The sequence below is a fragment of the Scylla paramamosain genome, unplaced genomic scaffold (assembly GCF_035594125.1).
Source record: "Scylla paramamosain isolate STU-SP2022 unplaced genomic scaffold, ASM3559412v1 Contig19, whole genome shotgun sequence".
Lineage (NCBI taxonomy): Eukaryota > Metazoa > Arthropoda > Malacostraca > Decapoda > Portunidae > Scylla > Scylla paramamosain.
The window spans coordinates 72501-95000 of record NW_026973684.1 but is presented as its reverse complement, the minus strand read 5'-3'; the positions used below and the strand labels follow the sequence as shown (position 1 = coordinate 95000).

The window sequence follows — 22500 nt, the reverse complement described above, 5'->3', positions numbered from 1 at the left end:
TTTTTTTTTATGTCAAACTAACAGTTTCAACCAAGAAAGTTGTCAGTATCATGACAATCTAGGAAATCTATCTATTTTATCCTAACTCTTATCTCCCTCTGAGAGCATTTCCTATGTGATAGCCATGACAGAACAGTCTCCATCTCCTCTAAACTCATTTTGCAATAGAGATCATTATCACTTAAGTAGACAATAATGTAAATTATTGAACTATAAAATAAGACTTATTCAGTTTTACCAGTAATTTTACTGATTAATTTACACTGTAGTTGGTTAATGATAAGTCTTGGGATATTTACTTTAATATGTTTGTTACAGAATGGTACTGTTGGGAGCCTGGTGATACAGGTGAGAGCTACAGATCAGGACATTGGCATCAATGGAGCAGTCCGTTACAGGATCCTAAAAGACACTTTGGGACACTGGCAGACCTTCACCATAGATCAGACAACAGGAGCCATATTGCTGCAAAAGCCTCTTGACAGGGAGAGACAGAAGCTCTATGAGGTGAGTCTTTTGACTTTATATTTTCCTTGTAATATCCAATTTATTGACAATCCACTGTAGGGTATGGAAAGGCTGCAGTATGTAATGTATAATAATATTGACAATGGTATGAGTTACTTCAGGATCCTTAGTTTTGCAAACTCTGTGTTATATGTTTCTCAGGATGTTATGAAATATTGGTATGATATGAGTTTCCACTTTCTCTCTCTCTCTCTCTCTCTCTCTCTCTCTCTCTCTCTCTCTCTCTCTCTCTCTCTCTCTCTCTCTCTCTCTCTCTCTCTCTCTCTCTCTCTCTCTCTCTCTCTCCACTATTATGGTAATTGTATTATGTGTGTTATCTGCTGTGCTTGGATTTACACAGTTATATACAGTTTGGTTTTGTGGGTTTGCAGGTTTAGTCAAAACTACAGACTACATAGCCAAGATAACTGTTCTAAAGGAGAAAGAATGTATTTAAGAAAGTAGGTGAGTTGTTTGATCCAGTTAAGGTGACAATGTAGCAGTGGTGTTTTGTATCAAAAAGAAAACAGGATTTTGCCATGCCTTCTCAAAAATTTCAGGACTTGCTTTCACTACCAACTTTTAACATTGTTACCTTGCATGCATGTTCAACAAAAGTCAAAGCTAATGAGAAACTTGCTTTTATAAAACAGCTTGCTACCCAACAAAGCAAAGGATTATATTTATTTATTTATAGTCTTTCACTATTCCATAATTCAAGCCAGTGAATCTAATCTCTTTCTTTCTATACAGATACCAGGATATGTGACCACCACCACCACCACCACCCCCACCACCACCACCACCACCACCACCACTACCACCACCACCACCACCATTGGAGTCCCCTCTCTAGTTGCACATTACGGCCCTGTTGTGTACCCTGGTGGCCTTCATAGTTGACCGGTGAGTATGTATATTTGTTGAGGGTTGCTGTGCTCTCAGTCACTGTCTTCCGAGGCTACAGAGAGTTTCTCCTGTTGATACTGTAGAAATGTTGTGTATCTGTCAGAAGAACCATAAAAAACTCTCTTGAAAACCTGTGTCTCTTCAACTAGAGGCTTTGGGAAGTAGTGGAGGTGTGGCCAGACTTGTTTCAGAATGTACCAGAAAGTCTAACCTGATTTTCTTGTTAATATTGGGATTTTTATTGGAGTTAAAAGGAAGTTTGATATTTTATCAATATTTATTTATTTGGTGAATTCAATGAAGTTTGACATAAAGTTATATTCAAAGTATTTACAAACACACACACACACACACACACACACACACACACACACACACACACACACACACACACACACACACACACACACACACACACACACACACACACTACAGGTCTTAACCAATGCATCATAAATTTTTGTGTATAGTTATTGTGCTTAGTATTTTGCAAACAGCATCTTTAATAATTTTATTGCATGCCTAAAAAAAAAAAAAATTCAAGCAACATAGCTTAATATTTGTTTGTTTATGTGCATGGCTCTAAATAATATATGTTTGTGTGTTAGTTGGCTTGTGTGTGTCTGTGGTTTGCTATTGGTTCAGTACATCTGTGCCTGGCCTGGTCTGAAACGTGGCTGCTTTACAATGTTTTCTGGCACAGAGGAAGAAATGGTGTGCTGTTCTTCTGTTTTGTCCTGACTGAGAAGCTGTTGTGCTTTTTTTTCCTTGTTCTGCGTTGCTGTGCTTCAAGGGGTAGACTTGCCTGTCCTCCATTGTCCTGTGTCTGTCATGCTTGTTGTATAGTCAGTAAAACACCTTTTGTTCTGTCTTGCCCTGAATGGTCTGTTGTGCTTGTTGTGTCTCTCAGATCTTCCACATTCTCTTCTTCTCTTATTTTTTCTGATAATTTCATTTGACTTTAATTCTTTTCATCTATCAACACCAATATACCACACCACACCACCACCACCACCACCACCACCACCTGCATCACACTCAGACTTTCCTTTCCTCCACTTAGCTGAGTGCAGCTGTCGGTGACTGCAGGAATGGACCTCAGATGGTGGACACAGCATTACCAAGTCAAGAAGTTGTCCAGTATTTTATCTCTGCTCTCAAACAAGCAATGACCAGTGGTGGTGTTGTTCATGTCTGGCTTGTGTGTGTGTGTGTGTGTGTGTGTGTGTGTGTGTGTGTGTGTGTGTGTGTGTGTGTGTGTGTGTGTGTGTGTGTGTGTGTGAGTTTGTTCATCCATTATGATTTGAAGAGATTGTGTTTGTATTTTTATTGTGGTACTCTGTGATTATACTTTGAAATAATACGGCCTTAAAATTGACCTTTGACCCTGTGTGGTAGTGGAGTGAGGCTTGTGACAGTTAGGAATTGGTTGTCAAAAAGTGACCACATTGGTTTTTCCTCAATTGCTTTAGCCATGAAAGTTCTATTCCTTGTGTTCTTTGTCATGATGATGTTTGATTCCCTTGGTTTCCAATTGGTTGCCTTTGTGTGAGTTTTGATCCAGTCATTTACTTCCCTACTTACTGAATTCCAGGAAACAAAGGGATTGCTTGCTCCTTTTGCTTCCTTGTGGACAAATTCACTGCTAATAGTTTGTTATTTGGAAGTTTGATTGAAGGCTTGTTCCTCCCTCTCCTCCACCCTATGACTACTTGATGCTATCTAGTAAAATTCTTCACAATGATGTTTTCCATGCCTTCGCTGCCCTAAACCCTTGGAAAGCTTGGAGGGGTCCCTCCTCTTGTTCTTCAAAACTGCATTTCTGTGCTTGCACCTTGCCAAGTCAAACTCTTTCAACTCTGTGTGTCAACATGTAATAATATTACTTCTTGCTGGAAGTTTGCCTACATTCAGCCTGTTCCTGAAAAGGGTGACCATTCTAATCCCTCATACTACTGTCCTGTTGCTTTAATTTTCTGCCTATCTGAAGTTTTTGAATTTATCCTCAAAAGGAAGATTCTTAAACATCTATCACTTGACAACTTTCTATCTAATTGCCAGTATGTGTTCCATAATGGCCAGACAAAAGAAAACATGTGTTCAGTGGCTTCAGCCACCACCAATGGTCTCTCTTTTTAAGATTTCCTGCTTAACTAATGTTTAAGTATCTCATTACAAAGATAAGAATATAGATATCATAAAGATGGTTATTTATATTGATTAGCATATTAGCATTATGAATGTTCCTGTTCATATGATTATAACTATCAGCAGAAAAAATTGTATAACATGTGTCATTCATTTACTTGAAGCTGCATTGTCAAGGAAGCTTGATACACTTTTCAGTGATGTGTTTATGTGCTAACATATGTGTGCTTGGAGCATAAAAGATAGTCTACACTATATTTTGACAGATAAACAGTTGGTATGAAAAAATTACTTTTACCTACAGCACTTACTTAATTTGCATTTGGGCACCATCTCTTTCAAAATAGTCCATTTGAGCAGCAATACAGCAGCACATTCAGCACTGTTGTCACCCCTGAAACTTATTCTGGAAGTGTTGTTCTCTAAGCATGTCAAGCATCTACTGTTTGTGCAGAATCATCTCCACAATGGACAGAAGAAGCATCAGGCCAAAGTCTGTCAGGAATTCTGTCAGCCAGCCATGAATGACCCAACCTTCATGTCAAAGGACATCTCTGGGAACAAAATTTGGGTTTACAGGTATAACCCCCTAACCCAAACAAGTCTTTACAATAGAAGAGTCCAGCATCTCCATGCAGGGCATGGTTCAGGTCTGGAAAACCACTAAGAGCATTTTTATTCAATGTCTTTGAGATTCATAGGATAGTTCATCATGAATTCATCCCCCAAAAAAGATCATCAACTGCCAGTTCTACTCAAGTGTTTTGAGGCATCTGAGGACATTAATTTTGGCAGATATGGCTTGAAATGTGGTGCAAGGCTAAATGGATGCTCCATGATGATGATGATGATGATGCACCCTCTCTTACATATCTCTTATAATGCATGGGCTTCTCAGATGCATGATTATCCCTTTGCAGCTGCCCTACTCATCAGATTTGGTACCAACCCTTGTGACTTGTGTCATGCTCCCCACATGGACATTCATTCTATGGAAACAATGAGAAATTGATCTCAAGATGAGATAAGTCTTTAGCCATGACAAGTTGTAGCCAGCCAGGGATTGAACCTCTCACTGAGAGAACACAAGGATGACACCTTAGACATTGAGACCATGATGACTGTCAGGTCCCAAGTTCAGTTTTAGGACATTTATACTCCTAATCTCTGCACTTTTTTTTCCTGGAAATAATAAAGATGCAGCTGAAGGGATGCTCTTTTGACACCATGGGGTAGGTTCATTAGATTAGATTAGATGTGATTTACTTTAGAGTTTTAATGAAAGCAATGGCAAAAAAAGACTATGGTTCCAGCCTGTGTGAGACAACCCTCAAGAATTTAAATATTTCCAAACTACTTATAGCATTCAGATTGTTCATGGATACAACTGAAGGTAATACAAACATAGGAGTTGTAAAAATATTTTTTTAAATAATGAATTAAGACTTATACAGTACACAAACATTCATTAAAAGACCACACTGAGCCACTGTTTACACAAACAGCTGATGAATGCTCACTGTTGATGTCACTATCAATGGTGGCAGCTGCAGCAGTTACAGCTCATTCTTCTCACCAAACTTGCATCACTGTGTATAGTGCTAGTGATGTTGGGATTGGAACTGCACTTGCTACCTCGATATCAGTGTTACAGACATTTTTACAATTTGTTGCGGACCATCCATGCAGTAGGCTTTAAATTCCGTTAGGGTACGACTCGCAAGCAAGCTGATCCCAGGCAGTATACGTGATTTGCATCAGAATACTGCACATTAGTGGCGAGCCGACTGTAGTCACCACAAAAGAAATCTATACAGCAAAAATGCAGGTGAAAAGCACATATGGAAAAAATGTGGATATATTTGAGTTGCATATCCATCATGTGCTAGAACACAGTCATCATACATCTCACAGCAGCTGAGATGCTTGTGTAGCTATTCATACACATCCCACACCAGTGCTGGTCCAGCTGCCTCGGAAGCAGTATCCATAACTGACGACTCCATCAGGCTTCACGCGACCCATCATTGACTAATTTTGGATGCTTACAGTTTTGTTGCTGTGCTTTACCATAGGTCACCAGGAGCTGAAAATGAAAGAAAAAGCACATTCCTTGGCATAGCTGCAGCAGGGAGTGTTAGTGATATATATGGCAGCTGATCTTGTGTTGACCCAGAAAGCCATTTACCAGCTTAAAAACTCCACTGTCACCCTCCTGCCTCCAGGCTTAGCATTAATGCCCCCCCCCTGAAAAAAAACTCTTAAATCCCCCCAAAAAAGTTTAAGTGGTTATTTCAGGGGGTTTTAGAAAATATATTTTACTAATCAAGATTTAGTTGTATATTATATTGATAATTAAGGTCTATATATATACATACACATTAAAATTGTAAAAGTAGTCAAGTCTGTCCCATTAAATTCCTAACCTGTATCAGCATGACCTAAACAAGTGTGTGTTCTTCATTAAAAGAGTGTCAAAATCTTTCAAGATCTAACTCCCCTTGTAATTTCTTGCACCTAGCCAAAAACATCTCCAATAACTTTGCTTCTTCATGGCATGTTAAACTCTGAGCCATCCTTGCTAGCAATGTGTATTAGGCGAGTAGGACAGGGAATAAAACGTGTGAGTCCTAAGACAGCTGGAGCAGAACTAAAGTGTACCACACCTGCTATTTATTTCATTGGCTTCGACACAGATTAAAAATACACAGTGTGAAACCCCAAAACCCCGAACATCTGAGTAACTCAATTGAACCCCGAATAAACCCACCAACGTATCATTATGTTTCGGACCCAACACCCCCACTGAAACTAATGATGGGTATATACAATACAACACACATTAAATCAATACACACTCCTGTTTTAACTATCTACACACCCATAATAACTTTACTGAAATCACAAAGCTTTACTTTAGGTACAGGTTTAGTGAACATATCAGCAATATTTTGATCAGATGGTACATAGTTAAGTTGCACTACACCTCTCTGAACCTCTATCCTAATAAAATGGTATCTAATATCTATGTGCTTTGATCTCTGATGCTGGACAGGGTTTTCAACTAATTTTATGGCACCTTGGTTATCACAGTGTATAGTACAGCTGTTTATCGAAGTACTTCCTGTCATATCTTCCAGTAATTGCAATAAAAACTTTGCCTCTTGAGTAGCGGCAGACAAGGCCATATACTCAGCTTCACAAGTAGACAGAGCAACTGTTCTCTGTTTTCTAGTCTTCCAAGAGATTAATGGACCCCCACTGGAAAGTTGGAAGCTATACCCGGTAATACTTCTGCGATCTTGTGCATTAGCCCAGTCAGCATCACAATACCCAATCAAATTCAGTGACTCATCTGACTTTTTAAAAGTCAAACATTGATCAATGGTACCTTTCAAATATCTTAATACATGCTTGGCCATAGTGAGATGAGAAGTAGTTGGATTAGTCATATTCTGAGACAATTTAGTTACAATAAAGCACAAATCAGGTCTAGTACATGTCATTACATAGATCAGACTTCCAACTAATCCTCTATACATATTGATATCAGCCAGTTTTGATTCACTAGAACTAATACATACTTTGTTCACATCCATGTTACAAGGAGTATAGGCAGGTTTACAATGTTGCATACCAAATTTCTCAAGGATCTTTTCCACATATTTAGTTTGATTCATTTTAATTACATTATCATCACACACAAACTGTATACCTAGATACCAGGAAATTTTGCCTAGATCTTTCATCCTAAATTTATCACCCAGACTTTCCTTCATGTTCTTCAATTTTGCATCACTGCTGGCCGCAATTATTATGTCATCAACCCAAACTAATACATTGGTTACCTCATCATCAGTAATTCTGGTATAAAGACATGGGTCAGCAAATGACTGAGTTAAACTTAGGTCAACCAAATATGAGTGCAACAGTGAACTCCAATTTCTACCACTTTGTTTGAGACCATACAAGGATTTCTTTAATTTGTACACCAACTTCTCGCCACCATTACCCTCCACACAGAAACCCTTGGGTTGTTCAACATAAATTTCACAATCAATAGGTGCATTTAAGTAGGCAGTTTTTACATCCATTTGATGAACAACCAGGTCATGTTGTACAGCCAACTGCATTAAAGTTCTTACAGATGTGATCCTAGTAGTTGGGGAAAATGTTTCGTGATAATCTATACCTGCCTCCTGAGAGTAACCCTTAGCAACAAAACGAGCCTTGTACCTTGTCTCATTGTTAGGATTAAACTTCAGGTCATATACCCACCTACTTCCCACAGCTTTTCTACCTTCAGGCAAAGTAGTAAGCTCAAAAGTCTCATTATCCTTTAGAGCTTTCATTTCCAATTCCATAGCTTCTCGCCATTTATCAGAATCAGGAGATGCAATAGCATCTTGATATGTATAAGGTACACTGGCTAGTTTATAGCAATAGTCAACAGTACAATTCACAATACTATCCAAAGCCTCATCCATTTCATCACCAACAATACAGTCACCAAAATATATGGGTTTACGTTTTACTCTTTCTGACCGCCTTAAACACACACTGTCCTCTGTTTGGTTACCAACTTCTGGGCTAGCTTCAGTGTCAGTACTACGTGTTGTAGTCCAGTCACATTCACTACCCCATGCTACATCTGAACTTACATCTACGCTAGGCCTGGTAAATTTGACACATCCAACTTTCCTTACTGTACCAGTCTTTGGAAAATATACAAGGTATGCTGGACTAGACTTATCATAGCCTACAAAAATTCCATCCTCACTTCTGGCATCAAGTTTTTTCTTCTGTTGTACATAGGCATAACATACAGAACCAAAAATGTGCATATTACTAATATTTGGCTTTTTACCTGCAAAAGCCTCGAATGGAGTCTTCTTAATCCTAAGGTTATAACATCTGTTTCTAATGTAAGCAGAGGCCATAACGGCATACGTCCACAGAAACTTTGGCAGACCAGACTCTATTAGTAAACATCTGGCCATTTCAAAAAGAGTACGCCAGCCTCTTTCAGCGGTACCATTTTGGTGAGGTGAGTAGGGAGAAGACATTTCATGCTTGATTTTATTTTCCACGAGTAAATCTGCGAATGCATTAGAAGTAAATTCCGTACCTTCATCACTTCTGAGACATTTCACTGAGCCATAGGGAGAAATGTCTGCTATGAAATGCTTAGTTGCCTGTAAGGTGTCACACTTATATTTGAGGAAGTATATCATGATAAGACCGGAGTAATCATCAACAAAACTGAGTGCATACTTAAAACCGTCCTTGGCAACAGGATCAATGGGACCAGCTAGGTCACAGTGTACCATATCTAGTTTAGCTTTTGAACGCTCATCAGCTTGTCTGTTTCTAAACTGAGTCATTTTCCCTTTAACACAAATGCCACAATCAAAGTCCTTTTTGTCACTAATTTTCATCCCGTTCACTACACCTTCAAGTTTCAAAATATCACTCACATTACAATGACCGAGAATTTCATGCCACTGTCTCAATGTATAGGACGCCCTATTTGAACACACAGTATTGTTTAAGAAATACAGTCTACCATACTTAACTATGTCAAACTTTGTACCGTTTGTAGATGTTAACTCTGCAGAATTTGGTTTAAACTCGATTGATGCACCCTTCTCAGTGGCAGCTTGAACCGAGAAAATATCTTGCTTGAAGGAAGGTACATAGAGAGCATTTTCCAGAATTGTTGTATGAACATTACCACAAGAGTCTACAAGGGTAACACAGGCATCACCCTTCTTTTTAACCAGATTATTTGTTCTACTACCATCAGCTAGTTCAATAAAATGTCTCTCAGGATCAAATTGCTTGTCAAAACACACAAATTTGGAGTCATCATTGATTATATGAGTAGTTGCACCACAGTCCACCATTAACTTGTTAACCACAACACATGATTCAGTCTCTGATCTCCGAAGCCCCACTTTAAACACAAAACTGTGGCTCTGACTGTCATAATCATCACTATAATCTTTTACGTTCCTGGCAGAGTCTTTACCACTGTTACCCCCCGAACTCTTCCAACAAAACTTCGTATCGTGGGAGTTATTCCTGCAGTTCTCACACCATCTTCTTAAAGTCTGGTTCGGTCTAGAGACACGGCAGTCGACCGATTTGTGACCCTGAAGACCGCACTTGAAACACGTACCACTGAATTTACGAGACTCTATCCTCATCACTCTGTCACTGTCACTTTTGTCGCCGCACGACTTCTCTGTCTCCTCGAAACTTCTGAGAGACACCTTGAACTCAGCAAATGTCAATGCCTTTTCTCTTTGTGTAATTACAGTCATAAATGGCTTGAATTCCGTAGGTAAACCCTTAAGCACCATTGCCACCAACAAGCTGTCACTAATAGTTTCACCAGACGTTTTAAGTGCAGTTGCCGCCGTCTCGGCTCGAATCACATAGTCTGTAACACTCTCGTTTTCTCCCTTAAGCAACGTTGTGAGCTCCGTGTACAGTGATATGACCTTGGGTTTACCTTTCGATAAGTAGTGTTCCCGTAAAATCCTCAGTGCCTCACGTCCATCGTCCTTCGCATCACGCATCACAAGGGATAGACTACGGTCATCCAGGAACTGAATCAACTCCGCAAATGCCTCGGCATTTTTGGTAACGTCTGCAGCAGTCGTACTTGATGCAGGAGGATCAATCACATTATGCAATTTCTGTAGCCGCATGTAGCCCAAAAACTTCACTTCCCATAACTCGTACTTGCGCTCATCACCGTCAAAATACTCGTACAGTCTGTTCCTGGGCCCATAACCTGTTAAACTCTGAGCCATCCTTGCTAGCAATGTGTATTAGGCGAGTAGGACAGGGAATAAAACGTGTGAGTCCTAAGACAGCTGGAGCAGAACTAAAGTGTACCACACCTGCTATTTATTTCATTGGCTTCGACACAGATTAAAAATACACAGTGTGAAACCCCAAAACCCCGAACATCTGAGTAACTCAATTGAACCCCGAATAAACCCACCAACGTATCATTATGTTTCGGACCCAACATGGCACTACTGCCATCTCATCTATTTCTAAAGCTGAACTCTTCACTCAAACCTTTGCTAAAAACTCTACCTTGGATAATTCAGGGTTTGTTCCTCCGTCTCCTCCATCCTCCGATTACTTCATGCTACCTATGAAAATCCTTTGCAGTGATGTTTTCCATGCCCTGGCTAGCCTTAACCCTCAGAGAGCTTACAAACCTGATGGAGTCCCTCCCATTGTTTTCTGAAACTGTGCCTCTGTGCTTGCACCTTGCCTAATCAAACTCTTCCAAATTTGTCTATCAATATCTACCTTTCCTTCTTGCTGGAAGTTTGCCAAAATTCAGCCTGTTCCTAAAAAGGGTGACCATTCTAATCCTTCAAATTATCGTCCTATTGCTGTAATTTCCTACCTCTCCAAAGTTTTGAATCTATTCTCAACAGGAAGATTCATAAACATCTATTATTTCACAACCTTCTATCTGATTGCCAGTATGGGTTCTGTCTAGGCCACTCTACTGGTGATCTTATGGAGTTCCCTACTGAGTCTTGGTCATCCTCTTTTAGGGATATTGGTGAAACTTGCTGCTGTTGGCTTGTGCATATCAAAAGCTTTTAATAGAGTCTGGCATAAAGCTTTGATTTCCAAACTATCCTCCTATGGCTTCTATCCTTCTCTCTGTAACTTCATCTCAAGTTTCCTTTCTGATCATTCTATTGCTGCTGTGGTAGACAGTCACTGTTCTTCTAAATCTATTAACAGTGGTGTTTCTCAGGGTTCTGTCCTGTCACTCACTCTCTTCTTATTTTTTGTTAATGATCTTCTAAACCAAACTTCTTGTCCTATCCATTCCTACACTGATGATACCACCTTGCACTTTTCCATGTCTTTTTTGTAGACATCGAACCCTTCAGGAAGTAAACAATTCTCACAAGGAAGCCACAGAATGCCTGACTTCTCAACTCTCTAAAATTTCTGATTGTGACCGAGCAAACCTAGCATTGTTCAATGCACCAAAGACTTAATTCTTCCATCTATCAACTCGACACAACCTTCCAGGCAACTATCCCCTCTTCTTCAGTGACACTCAACCATCCCCCTCTTCTACTGAACATCCTCAGTCTGCCCTTCAGTTATAATCTGAACTAGAAACTCTACATCTCATCTCTAGCTAAAACAGTTTCTATGAAGTTAGGTGTTCTGAGTGTTCTCCACCAGTTTTTCTCATCCCCCAGCTGCTAGCTTTGTACAAGGGCTTTATTCCTCCATGTATGGAACATGCTTCATATGTATGGGGGGGTTTCACTCATACTGCTCTTTTAGACAGTGTGGAATCAAAAGCTTTTTGTCTCATCAGCTCCTCTCCTCTAACCGTCTTAAGTCTCTCTCATTCATTGCTCTCTCTGGTAAACTGGAACTCACTTCCCGCTTCTGTATTTCCTTCTTTCTATGACTTGAACTCTTTCAGAAGAGAGGTTTCAACACACTTATCTTGAAATTCTTGATGATCAGCACCTCAGTGGACTTTTTTTTGGGGGGGCTAGTGGCCATCACATGAAAAAAACACCTCAAACTTTTGTTTCACTCTGGATTATTTTTTAATTGCTTATTTAAAGTGATTTACATATAAATATGAAGAATAAAGATAAGTAAATAAAACACAAAAAACAATTAATCCCCCCCCCCAAAAAAAAAAAAACAGTGGATCCATGGTGGTACATTGCCTGGCAGTGTACCACCATGGATCCCAGAAGATAATTTCCCCCCATATAAACAAACATTGATCACACTCCAACACAGGGATGATGGATACACAACTCATATGTATCTATATTTTTCTGCGTACTTTTCATCTGTACTTTTTGTTATATATATATATATATATATATATATATATATATATATATATATATATATATATATATATATATATATATATATATATATATATATATATATATATATATATATATATATATATATATATATATATATATATATATATATATATATATATATATATATATATATATATATATATATATATATATATATATATATATATATATATATATATATATATATATATAATGTGGGGGTTCAGCTCTGCTAACAGTTAGCAGTTATAATGGCAAAAACTAGCTATAGTTCTGACCTGGTTAAGACAGGCCACTCAAAAAATTAAGATAAAACATTTTTGTTGCATACAAATGAAGATGGTAAATACATATGAGTTCATAAAAAATCAAAAGGGTGATGAATAAAACCAATGCAGTACAGTAACAATCATAAAAAATGACACCATCAGTGTTTACATACACTTTGTTGATATCACTAGATTGTGGTGACAGTGGCAGCAGCAGCAGCAGCAGCAGCAGCAGCAGCCTGCCCTTCTCTTCATTAAACTCGTATCACAGTATCTAGTCGGTGTAGCAGCAGCAGAGACAGCAGTGGCAGTGGCAGCTACAGCATGTCCATTTCCTAACCAAACTTGCATCACTGTATGGTGGCTGCAGCTTGCCCTTGTCATTAAACTCCCAGTGATGAGTATTATGGCAACAGCACCAGCAGTGAGCGATGGCAGTGGCAGCAGAGCAGCTGCAGCTGTGGCTGCAGCCTGATATTCTTCTCACTAAACTAGCATTATTTTGGGTGGCAGAGCTGGTGATGGTGGCAGCAGCGGCATATTCGTTTACCCGACATTAGTGTTACCCTGCTCTACATTACAGGTTTCTCTGCAGCTTGATTCACCCCATCCCCACTTTAGGCTTTAAGTTCCCTCCATTAGAGTATGACTTGGAAGCAAGACCCCCTCCATGTTAGATGCAATTCATGTTAGAATATTGCACATTAGCAGCAACCTGACTGTATAGTAACACTGTGGCAGGGGTGGCAGCAGTGACATTGGCACACTCAGTACTATCACTGCATGTGGCAGGACCGGCGGTGGCACGCTCATTACTATCGCAGCGTGGTGGGGCTAGTAGTGGCACGCTCAGTACTATCACTGCATGTGGTGGGGCTGGTGGTGGTATGCTCATTACTATCACTGCAGGTGGTGGGGTTGGTGGCAGCATGCTCAGTACTATCACTGTGGGTGGCCAGGGTGGTGGCAGTGGCAGTAGCACACTCAGTACTACCACTGAGTGGTGGCAACAGCGGTGGCACTCTCAGTACTATCATTGGGTGGTGGCACAGTCAGTACTATCATTGGGTGGTGGCACAGTCAGTACTATCATTGGGTGGTGACAGCAGCAGTGGCACACTCAGTACTATCATTGGGTGGTGGCAGTGGTGGTGGCACACTCAGTACTACCACTGGATAGCAGCAGCAGCAGTGGTAATGGTGGCATCAGCACACCCAGTACTATCACTATGGGTAGCAGGGGTGATGGCAGCGGTGGTGACTCATTCAGTACTATCACAGTGGGTGGTGGGGGCAGCAGCAGTGGTGGCAGCATACTCGGTATTATCACTGAGTGACAGAGGCATCCATACCTTCCCCCATGTTATTGTTAACCTGCCTTGCATTACAGACTTCTTTGCAGCTTGTTTAATGAAAGCAAGGGCAGAAAATCACTATGGTTCCAACCTGGCTGAGAGAGGCCCCTCAGAAATTGAAATAGAATATTTCCAGACAACATGTAACATTCAGATTTTTTATAACTGAAGGTAATGCAAATCAAGGAGTGCATAAACATCACAAGCATAATGAATAAAAACTGTAACATTACAGTAACAATCATTAATTAAAAAAACACACTGAGCCACTGCTTACACAAACAGTTGATGAATGCTCACTGTTGATATCACTGTGGATGGCGGTGGTAGTGGCTGCAATGGCAGCTGCAGCCTGCCCTTCTCCCTAAATTCACATCATTGTAAGTGGTGATGGCAGAAGCAGCAGCACTGCACTTGCTCCCTCAACGTCTGTGTTACCTTACTCCACGTTACAGACTCCTCTGTGGCTTGATGTAGCCCATCTCAGTGTTAGGCTTTAAGTTCCCTGCATTAGAGTATGACCTGGAAGCAAACTGACCCCTGATATTATGGTCATTTGCATCAGAATATTGCACGTTAGCAGTAACCTGACTATATATATATATATATATATATATATATATATATATATATATATATATATATATATATATATATATATATATATATATATATATATATATATTTATTTATTTATTTATTTATTTATACAGGGAGTACTCTGTTTATGACAATCTCAAACTGCTGTTTCATGTTACAATACAGGCAGTGCTTGTTCCAGTTCATTCCCCTTTGCATTTTTTTTTTTTTTTCAGGTAGTACAGTAGTTATGTTTTAATGTTTTAGCATATGATTTTATAGTACTATAACATTAGCATAAGTAAGAGACAAACTGTAGGTTCTTACTTAGGCTGGTTCTGACCTACTTCAAAAATCTGTTTATGACATAGTGTAGGAGCAGAACTCTATCATAACTCAAGGGCCCCCCTGTATGTGATTCACCTACGGTTGTCTGCTGGTCATCCAGCTAGCCATTACTCTACAGAATGAGCTCAGAGCTCATAGTGACTGATCTTTGGGTAGGACTGATACCACTTACACATCACACACTAGAACAGCGAGATCACAACCCCTCTGGTTACATCTCATACCTACTTGCTGCTAGGTGAACAGGGGCTACACATTAGGAGGCTTGCCCATTTGCCTCGCTGTGCCTGGGATTCAAACCTGGACCTTCTTGGTTGTGAGCCAAGCATTCTAACCACTACACTACACGATGTGTGTGTGTGTGTGTGTGTGTGTGTGTGTGTGTGTGTGTGTGTGTGTGTGTATGTTTGTGTGTTTACCTAATTTACCTAGTTGTAATTTATAGGGCCTGAGCTACACTCATGTGGTCCCATCTTCATATCTACACGTGTTCAGTTTTTCCTTAAAGTTGTGCACACTCGTTGCTGATACTTCATCAACACTGAGCTTGTTCCAAACTTCTTTATTTCTCAGTGGGAAACTATATTTCTTAATGGTACTCAAGCATCTTCCTTTTCTTAGTTTTTTGCTGTGTCCTCATGTGTAACTGGTATTTCCTACTTATCTTAGCAGCAGTTTTTCATTATCTATTTCTTCCACTCTCTTCCACAGTTTGTAAATTAGTATTAAGTCTCCCCTTTCTCTTCTTTGTTCCAATGTCAGCAGATTTATTTCCTTTAACTTGTCTTCATATGTCAATTCTTCCAGTTCTGGAAGTATTTTCATTACCATCCTTTGTACCTTTCTAGTTTTTTCACATGTTTCTTCTTGTGGGGAGATTACACTGACAAAGCATATTCTAGCTTTGGTCTAATCAGGGTGATAATTCTAGGGCTGAGAACAAGAAGGGCCAATGTCATAAAACCATGTTTTGAGAAAAACGAATTTGAAAAATTGCTTCCTTTATTAAAAATCAGGCAAGTACAGCAAACGAAAGCTTTTTTTTTTCGTGATTACTTGCCTTTTAACCTGCTATTTCCTGTCCAAGGCATTGCATTATTGTTTTCACTTTGAAGAAAAAAAAAATATTAGACCAAACTGAAAATTTTAATTCCTGCAAATTGTGCAAAAAAAAAAAAAAAAAAAAAAATTGCATGTATGGAGAAAAGTTTTTTAAACATTTTGAAGTTAAGCTATATCATTCTAGTAGCTATTCTTACAATATCTGTAATATTCTTGCTTGGAATGAAAGAAAACATCCTAAATCAATGGCTAAAGAAAAGTGAAAAAAAAACAAGATTGATTAATTTACAAACTCAAGTAGAATAATCAATCACTAAACAAAAATTGATACATTTTTGACATACTGAGTAACATCCTCAATCAATGGCTAAAGAAATTGAAAAAAAAAAACCAAGATTGATTCATTAACAAACACAAGTAGATTAACCAAAATAAATAAAAAATTATATTTTTTTAACATGTAGAGTTCAATAGAAAAGTAATGATCCATAGTCATTATGACATCAGTCATAACACTCACACAATGGGTTCTTCATCTAAATAAACATCATCTGAAGCATCTTCTGCTGCCTGCAGGCTTCTGTAAAAATGTCTGCTTCCTGCAGAAATAAGTGGAAGGAGATCCATCAAGTCCTTCAACTTTTTGGGTGGAATTTTCCTTGGTCCCTCTTCAAGCTGTGGGAGAATCCAAATGGGTGGTCTTTTTTTTTCCTTTCTTCTTAAATCAAAATGCTGCAGTGCAGCATTTTGGAAAAAGGATGTCCAGCACATAATCTGGCCAATTTCATTTTGATTGTATTCCATCTTCTTAATTTTCATCCAATTTACTTGTTGCCCATTTTTATCTTTGTGGCGGTTCACCAGGGGGCCAGCAGACATATACAAACTTTTAAAATTAATGAAATCTGCTGTTTGCATTTCAGTCACTTGTAACTTATTTTTTCTATGGATTGCTCTTATTGTTGTGCTCCAGTCCCGTGGCACCTCAATGTTTGTAGCTGTTTTTCTATATTTTTCTATCAAAGCATGTACTGTGTCTGCTTCCATGTGTGTATGGCCAGGTTCTAAGAAAGAATGTGTTATTTTTATCCCCTTACTCCTGGAAACATGCATAAGCATGGCTGCAAATAAATGGTTCCTATTTTGGCCACCACACGAGTCACTGTATAGTCGAATGTCCTTAATGTCTTCTGGAGGCCATTCAACCATTTCATTACACATGAACCTATTTCTTGGCCACCTCTTTTAGCAATAGTTTCATCCCATATCATGCAGTGTGCTTTATTTCCATCCACACTTGTTTCAAAAATGGTTAAGTTATATACAGCAAGTTGTCTCTTGTAGTAAACTATTCCTGTCTGCAACATTGGGCAAGGCAATACTTTCTGGAGGTCAAAGGATGCAGTAACAATTCCTTTGTTTTTTAGAGCAAGCTCTTTATCAGCTCTTTTTTCATTGTAAGCCATCTCTGCTAGTTCATGGTGTTTTGCTTTCTCTTCTTCAATGCAGTTTTTATCATCCTCACTAGCAGTCATTAGAGATGCCTTAAAAGTATCACATTTTTCACAAGTGTCCTGGGATGGGTGATGGAAGGACAGATTGAACTCTTCATTGAAGATTTTTCTGTACATTGATTCTTTTTCTGGTGGTGAGTTGTTTTCATGGCAGTATTTTTGGTACAATCGATACATCTGAGCTATTGTGAGATCTGGATTCAAATATTTTCTTTCTGAGTCTGCCCTAGTATAATGACTTTTCCAGGCCGGAAACTGGTTGATATGCTTCTTAATCATCTCTAGTGATTTGGGAGATATTTTCTTCTGTTTCCCATGTTTTCCTCTTCCATCTGGTGCTACAATGCCACTTCCAGACTGTCGCATCTTCTCTGTAACAATCCTAGCTCTCTTGAGCGTAATACCAAAAGTAGATAAAAACATCTTTTGACATACTTCCTTTTCAGGTATTGCTTCTTTAAGAAAGTAGTGCCTTGAAAATCTTCTTCGGCTTTCACCTTCACTGCCTCGCAACCGCTGACTTTTCTTATTTTCTTCAATAATCAAACCACAAAGGATTTTATAACGTTATGTACACATGTAAATTATTAACATCATTGGGTGCAAGAAAGGCTGGAGTTGACATTGGCCTCTCACGTGGCCCTCTATGGTTGTAGTAAATGAATGCAACAAGGGCCAATCTCAACATTGGCCTTTCTAGCATGAATATTTTCATTTATTACTCGACTTTGGCTAGAATAGAGCGCTTATTGTAGCTCCCTGAACCCACGGATGACATTGGCCCTTATAGCACTGATACAGATATAAATTTTTAGTTTAGTGATGGTCTTATCTTCAATTGGCCATTTTTTGACATTGGCCCTTCTTGTTCTCAGCCCTAGAATTGTCTTTCTCATCATACCTTTATTTTGTGTGTGTGTGTGTGTGTGTGTGTGTGTGTGTGTGTGTGTGTATATATATATATATATGTATATATATATATATATATATATATATATATATATATATATATATATATATATATATATATATATATATATATATATATATATATATATATATATATATATATATATATATATATATATATACACACACACACACACACACACACACACACACACACATATTACATAAGAACATAAGAATATAATAAGGGAAGCTGCAAGAAGCCATCAGGCCTACACATGGCAGCCCCTGCATGAAACGTACATACCTATTTCCACTTGTCATCCCCATCCATAAATTTATTTTATCTTTCAAAAGTCCCTAATGACTCACCACCAACAACTCGATTATTGAGTCCATCTGCCACTCTATTTGAGAACTAAATCTTTCCTATCTCTTTCTTGAATCTAAATTTTTCAAGCTTGAGCCTATTATTTCTTGTTCTAACCTGATCACTGATCCTAACAATTTTGCTTACATCACCCTTGTTACAACCTCCTATACCACTTAAAGACTTGTATCAGGTTTGCTCTTAACCTACATCTCTCTAAGGAATGTAAATTTGATAGCTTCTGTCTCATTTTATAAGGAATACCCATCATCCTCCTGTATCCTTTCAGTCATTCTCCTTTGTACTGATTCTGATAGACCTATATCTTTCCTGTAATATAGAGACCAGAACTACATAGCATAGTCCAGATGAGGTCTGACTAGGGCCAAATACAACTTTGATACTACTTTTAACACTCCTAAAAATTAATTTTAATATCAATATAATTAATTTGTCATCTATTTCGCCTACCAAAAATAAAAATAAAACAAAAAATACACTAAATATCTAATAATTCATTAGTACAACCATCACATCATTAATTTTCAACCCACACACCTGTTCCAAACTCAGGGTCCACCACAGGGTCAGTAATCACAGGTATGGTCTCGGGATGTGTGGTGCTGACGATGGCGTCCTCCTCCTCTGATGGGTTAGGTTAGGTTAGGTTAGGTGTAGATGACATAGAGGGAAGAAATGAAGGAGTCTAAATGATTATAGAAACCTAACCTAACCTAACCTAACGTAACCTAACCTAACCTAACAAAAAATAACCTAACCTAACCTAACCTACCCTAACCTAACCATACACACACCCTGTATCCCTTCACCCATAGCAATGTATATTTACTGAGAAAAAAGCAAATAAGTTATGTTAACCTGAATGCCATTGCAACCAAAACAATCTGAAATATGCTTAAGTTTTTTCAATATTTCTCTATATATAAAAGGAATTATTTACCCATACTACACCCATACATAGATTATTCACCCATACACACACCCTATATCCCTACATCCATAGCAATGTATATTTACTGAGAAAATCATGGTTTTAAATATTGTATCACTCTGAAAAATACGTCATTAAGAACTTGTAGCTTTGTTTGTGTTTGTTTGTGTCCCTGCGTACATGACAGTGATGAGACGCATATACACACAAACGTACACTTGAAACACACACACACACGCACACACACACACACACACACACACACACACACACACACACACACACACACACAGAAAACAGCATAAAAACAACAGTATATTAGGAAGTACGAATTTTTCACTAATACTGCACCATGCTAATGTACCCCTTTGGTCCCAGTGGTGCAGGAAGGACTCGTCTACCTGCACCACTGGCCACTGTACAACACGTCACTGTACCTTCACACTGTACCATTAAAAGCGCCACTGTGTTGAACTTGTGAGAAATTTGAGACCTTCTACTGTTCATGTCGCTGTAGATCTTGACTGTAGCTTATAACTTGAATGGTACACAAAACATCAGCTTAACGTGCATCATTGTAGCTAACCTAACCTAACCTACCTAACTTAACTTAATGTAACCTAACCTAACCTAACCTAACATCTAACCTAACATAACCTAACCTAACCTAACTTAACCTAACCTAACTTAACCTAACTTAACCTAACCTAACGTAACTTAACCTAACCTAACATAACCTAACTTAACCTAACCTGACCTAACATAACCAAACCTAACTTATCCTTAATATAATATCTAAAGTACTAGAAAGAGCTGTTTATGATCAGTTATCAGATTACCTTAAAGCAAACAATATCATTTATGAATTTCAATCTGGATTTAGAGATAGTCATTCCACAGATACATGTCTGATTCATTTGTTAGACCTACTAAAAACTAATATATCGAAAGGGGAGTATACAGGCCTAGCTCTCCTAGATCTGCAAAAAGCATTTGATACTGTTGACCATCATATCTTGTGTGAAAAATTAAGAGCAATGGGTGTAGAGTCAGTGGAATGGTTTTATTCTTATCTAAGTGGAAGAAGTCAAATTGTGAAGATAGAGGAACATTGCTCGGAAACCAGAAATGTATCCTGTGTGGTACCACAGGGAAGCATTTTAGGTCCACTCCTGTTCTTATGTTATGTAAACGACACGAAAAACAGTGTCTCGTGAAAATTTTTGCTATATGCAGATGACAGCATTTTGATTGTTCCACACAAAGATGTAGATTTTATCAAAAATAGACTAAGAAAAGAACTTGAATCATGTAACACCTGGATGATAAATAACAAGCTGTCTTTGCATTTAGGAAAGACGAAAATTATGTTAGTTGGATCAAAAACAAAATTAAAAAATGTAGATGATTTTAATATAACATGTTTGGGTCAGGACATAAATGGAGTAAAATCAGTAAAATATTTAGGAGTTCAATTGGATCAGTGTGTTTCAGGGGAGCTAAATTGTAATCAGATAATCAAGAGGATAAATGCAAGGTTAAAATTCATGTACAGACAAGCAAAAGACCTTGATCAAAAAATTAAGAAAACCTTATGTAGCTCTCTAATTCAACCTCACTTTGATTATGCATGTTCCTCTTGGTACTCTGGACTTAGCAGTAGATCTAAAAAACAACTACAAATTTGTCAAAACAAGATTATTAGATTTATTTTGGGTTTAGACCCTAGATCTCATATAGGACAAGTGGAGAGAGAAAAAGTAAATATGCTTAGTGTCAAGAAGAAGAAGATAAGACAATAAGATAAAAACCAACAAACACACAAACAAAGATATATATATATATATAAAGCAAAAACACACTTGTCAAACCTACACAAACATGAACCAAGCCTCTCTGGAACACAATAGCTGACACCACACCTCCCCAAACAAGCCTACCAAACCCAGTGGAGCCGTACAAACCTACACACACACACAAAACAAACCTGTCGGGCGGCCCTTCATTAAACGGCTTGGAATCTTGAAGGGGTGTCAAGATTCCGGAATCAGGTGTGACCTCAGCAACATCCCTTGGTCCTCCGGGGGCTCCCAATTGGGGTCCTCAAGGGCGGGGTGATGGCCGGGTCATGGGGAGGGTGATCCGCCAGGGGTGTTGACACGGGACAGATCTACAGAAGCTAAGGGTGCCAGGTAGTCCCCAGTGTGGTGTCTGTCAGGGCCCGAGTCCCCTGCGCCTTCCTTGCTGTACATGTTGATGGTGAGGCTGAGGTGGTGGTGACTGGTGATTGAGAGAGGCATGGTGGGGTGTTTTGGGGTGTTTGGGGGTGTCTGGGTAAGTTATGTGGTGTTTTGGGGTGTTTGGGTGTGTTTTGAGTGTGTCTGAAGCTGTCTTAGGTGTGTTTAGATGTGTATTTAGTGTTTTTTCTGTGTTTTAAAATATTTTAGGTGTGTTTATGGGTATTTGTGTGTGTGTGTGTGCATGTGTGTGTGTGTGTGTTGAGGGGTGTGTGAGGGTGGGTGAGGGCAGTTAAAGGGGTGTTTGGATCAGTTTTTTAAAGGTGGCTGTAGCAGTGATGGGCTGAGATGGGGAAAAATTGGGGGGTACTGGAGTGGGCCTAGATGGGGCTGGAATGGGGCTAAGCAGACTGGAAATAGAGGGAAGCAAGACTAGAATGG

The 22500-nt window shown here is 38.8% G+C and overlaps 1 protein-coding gene across 5 annotated transcripts in view; it reads left to right on the top strand.

Annotated features, from left to right (window-relative positions):
* The window catches only part of LOC135097431 (cadherin-23-like), a 42998-nt gene extending 38224 nt beyond the window's left edge, over positions 1 to 4774 (top strand). For 3 of the 5 annotated variants that reach the window (XM_063999335.1, XM_063999336.1, XM_063999334.1), the window contains 3 exons: positions 319 to 507; positions 1261 to 1413; positions 2480 to 4774. In XM_063999335.1, the coding sequence (XP_063855405.1) occupies positions 319 to 507; positions 1261 to 1410 (339 nt within the window). In that variant the 3' untranslated portion in view covers positions 1411 to 1413; positions 2480 to 4774. Of the gene's footprint in view, positions 1 to 318; positions 508 to 899; positions 973 to 1260; positions 1414 to 2479 lie in introns of those variants that run through there. The other 2 variants (XM_063999337.1, XM_063999338.1) reach the window with 2 other exon arrangements.
* Positions 4775 to 22500: the final 17726 nt, after the last annotated feature.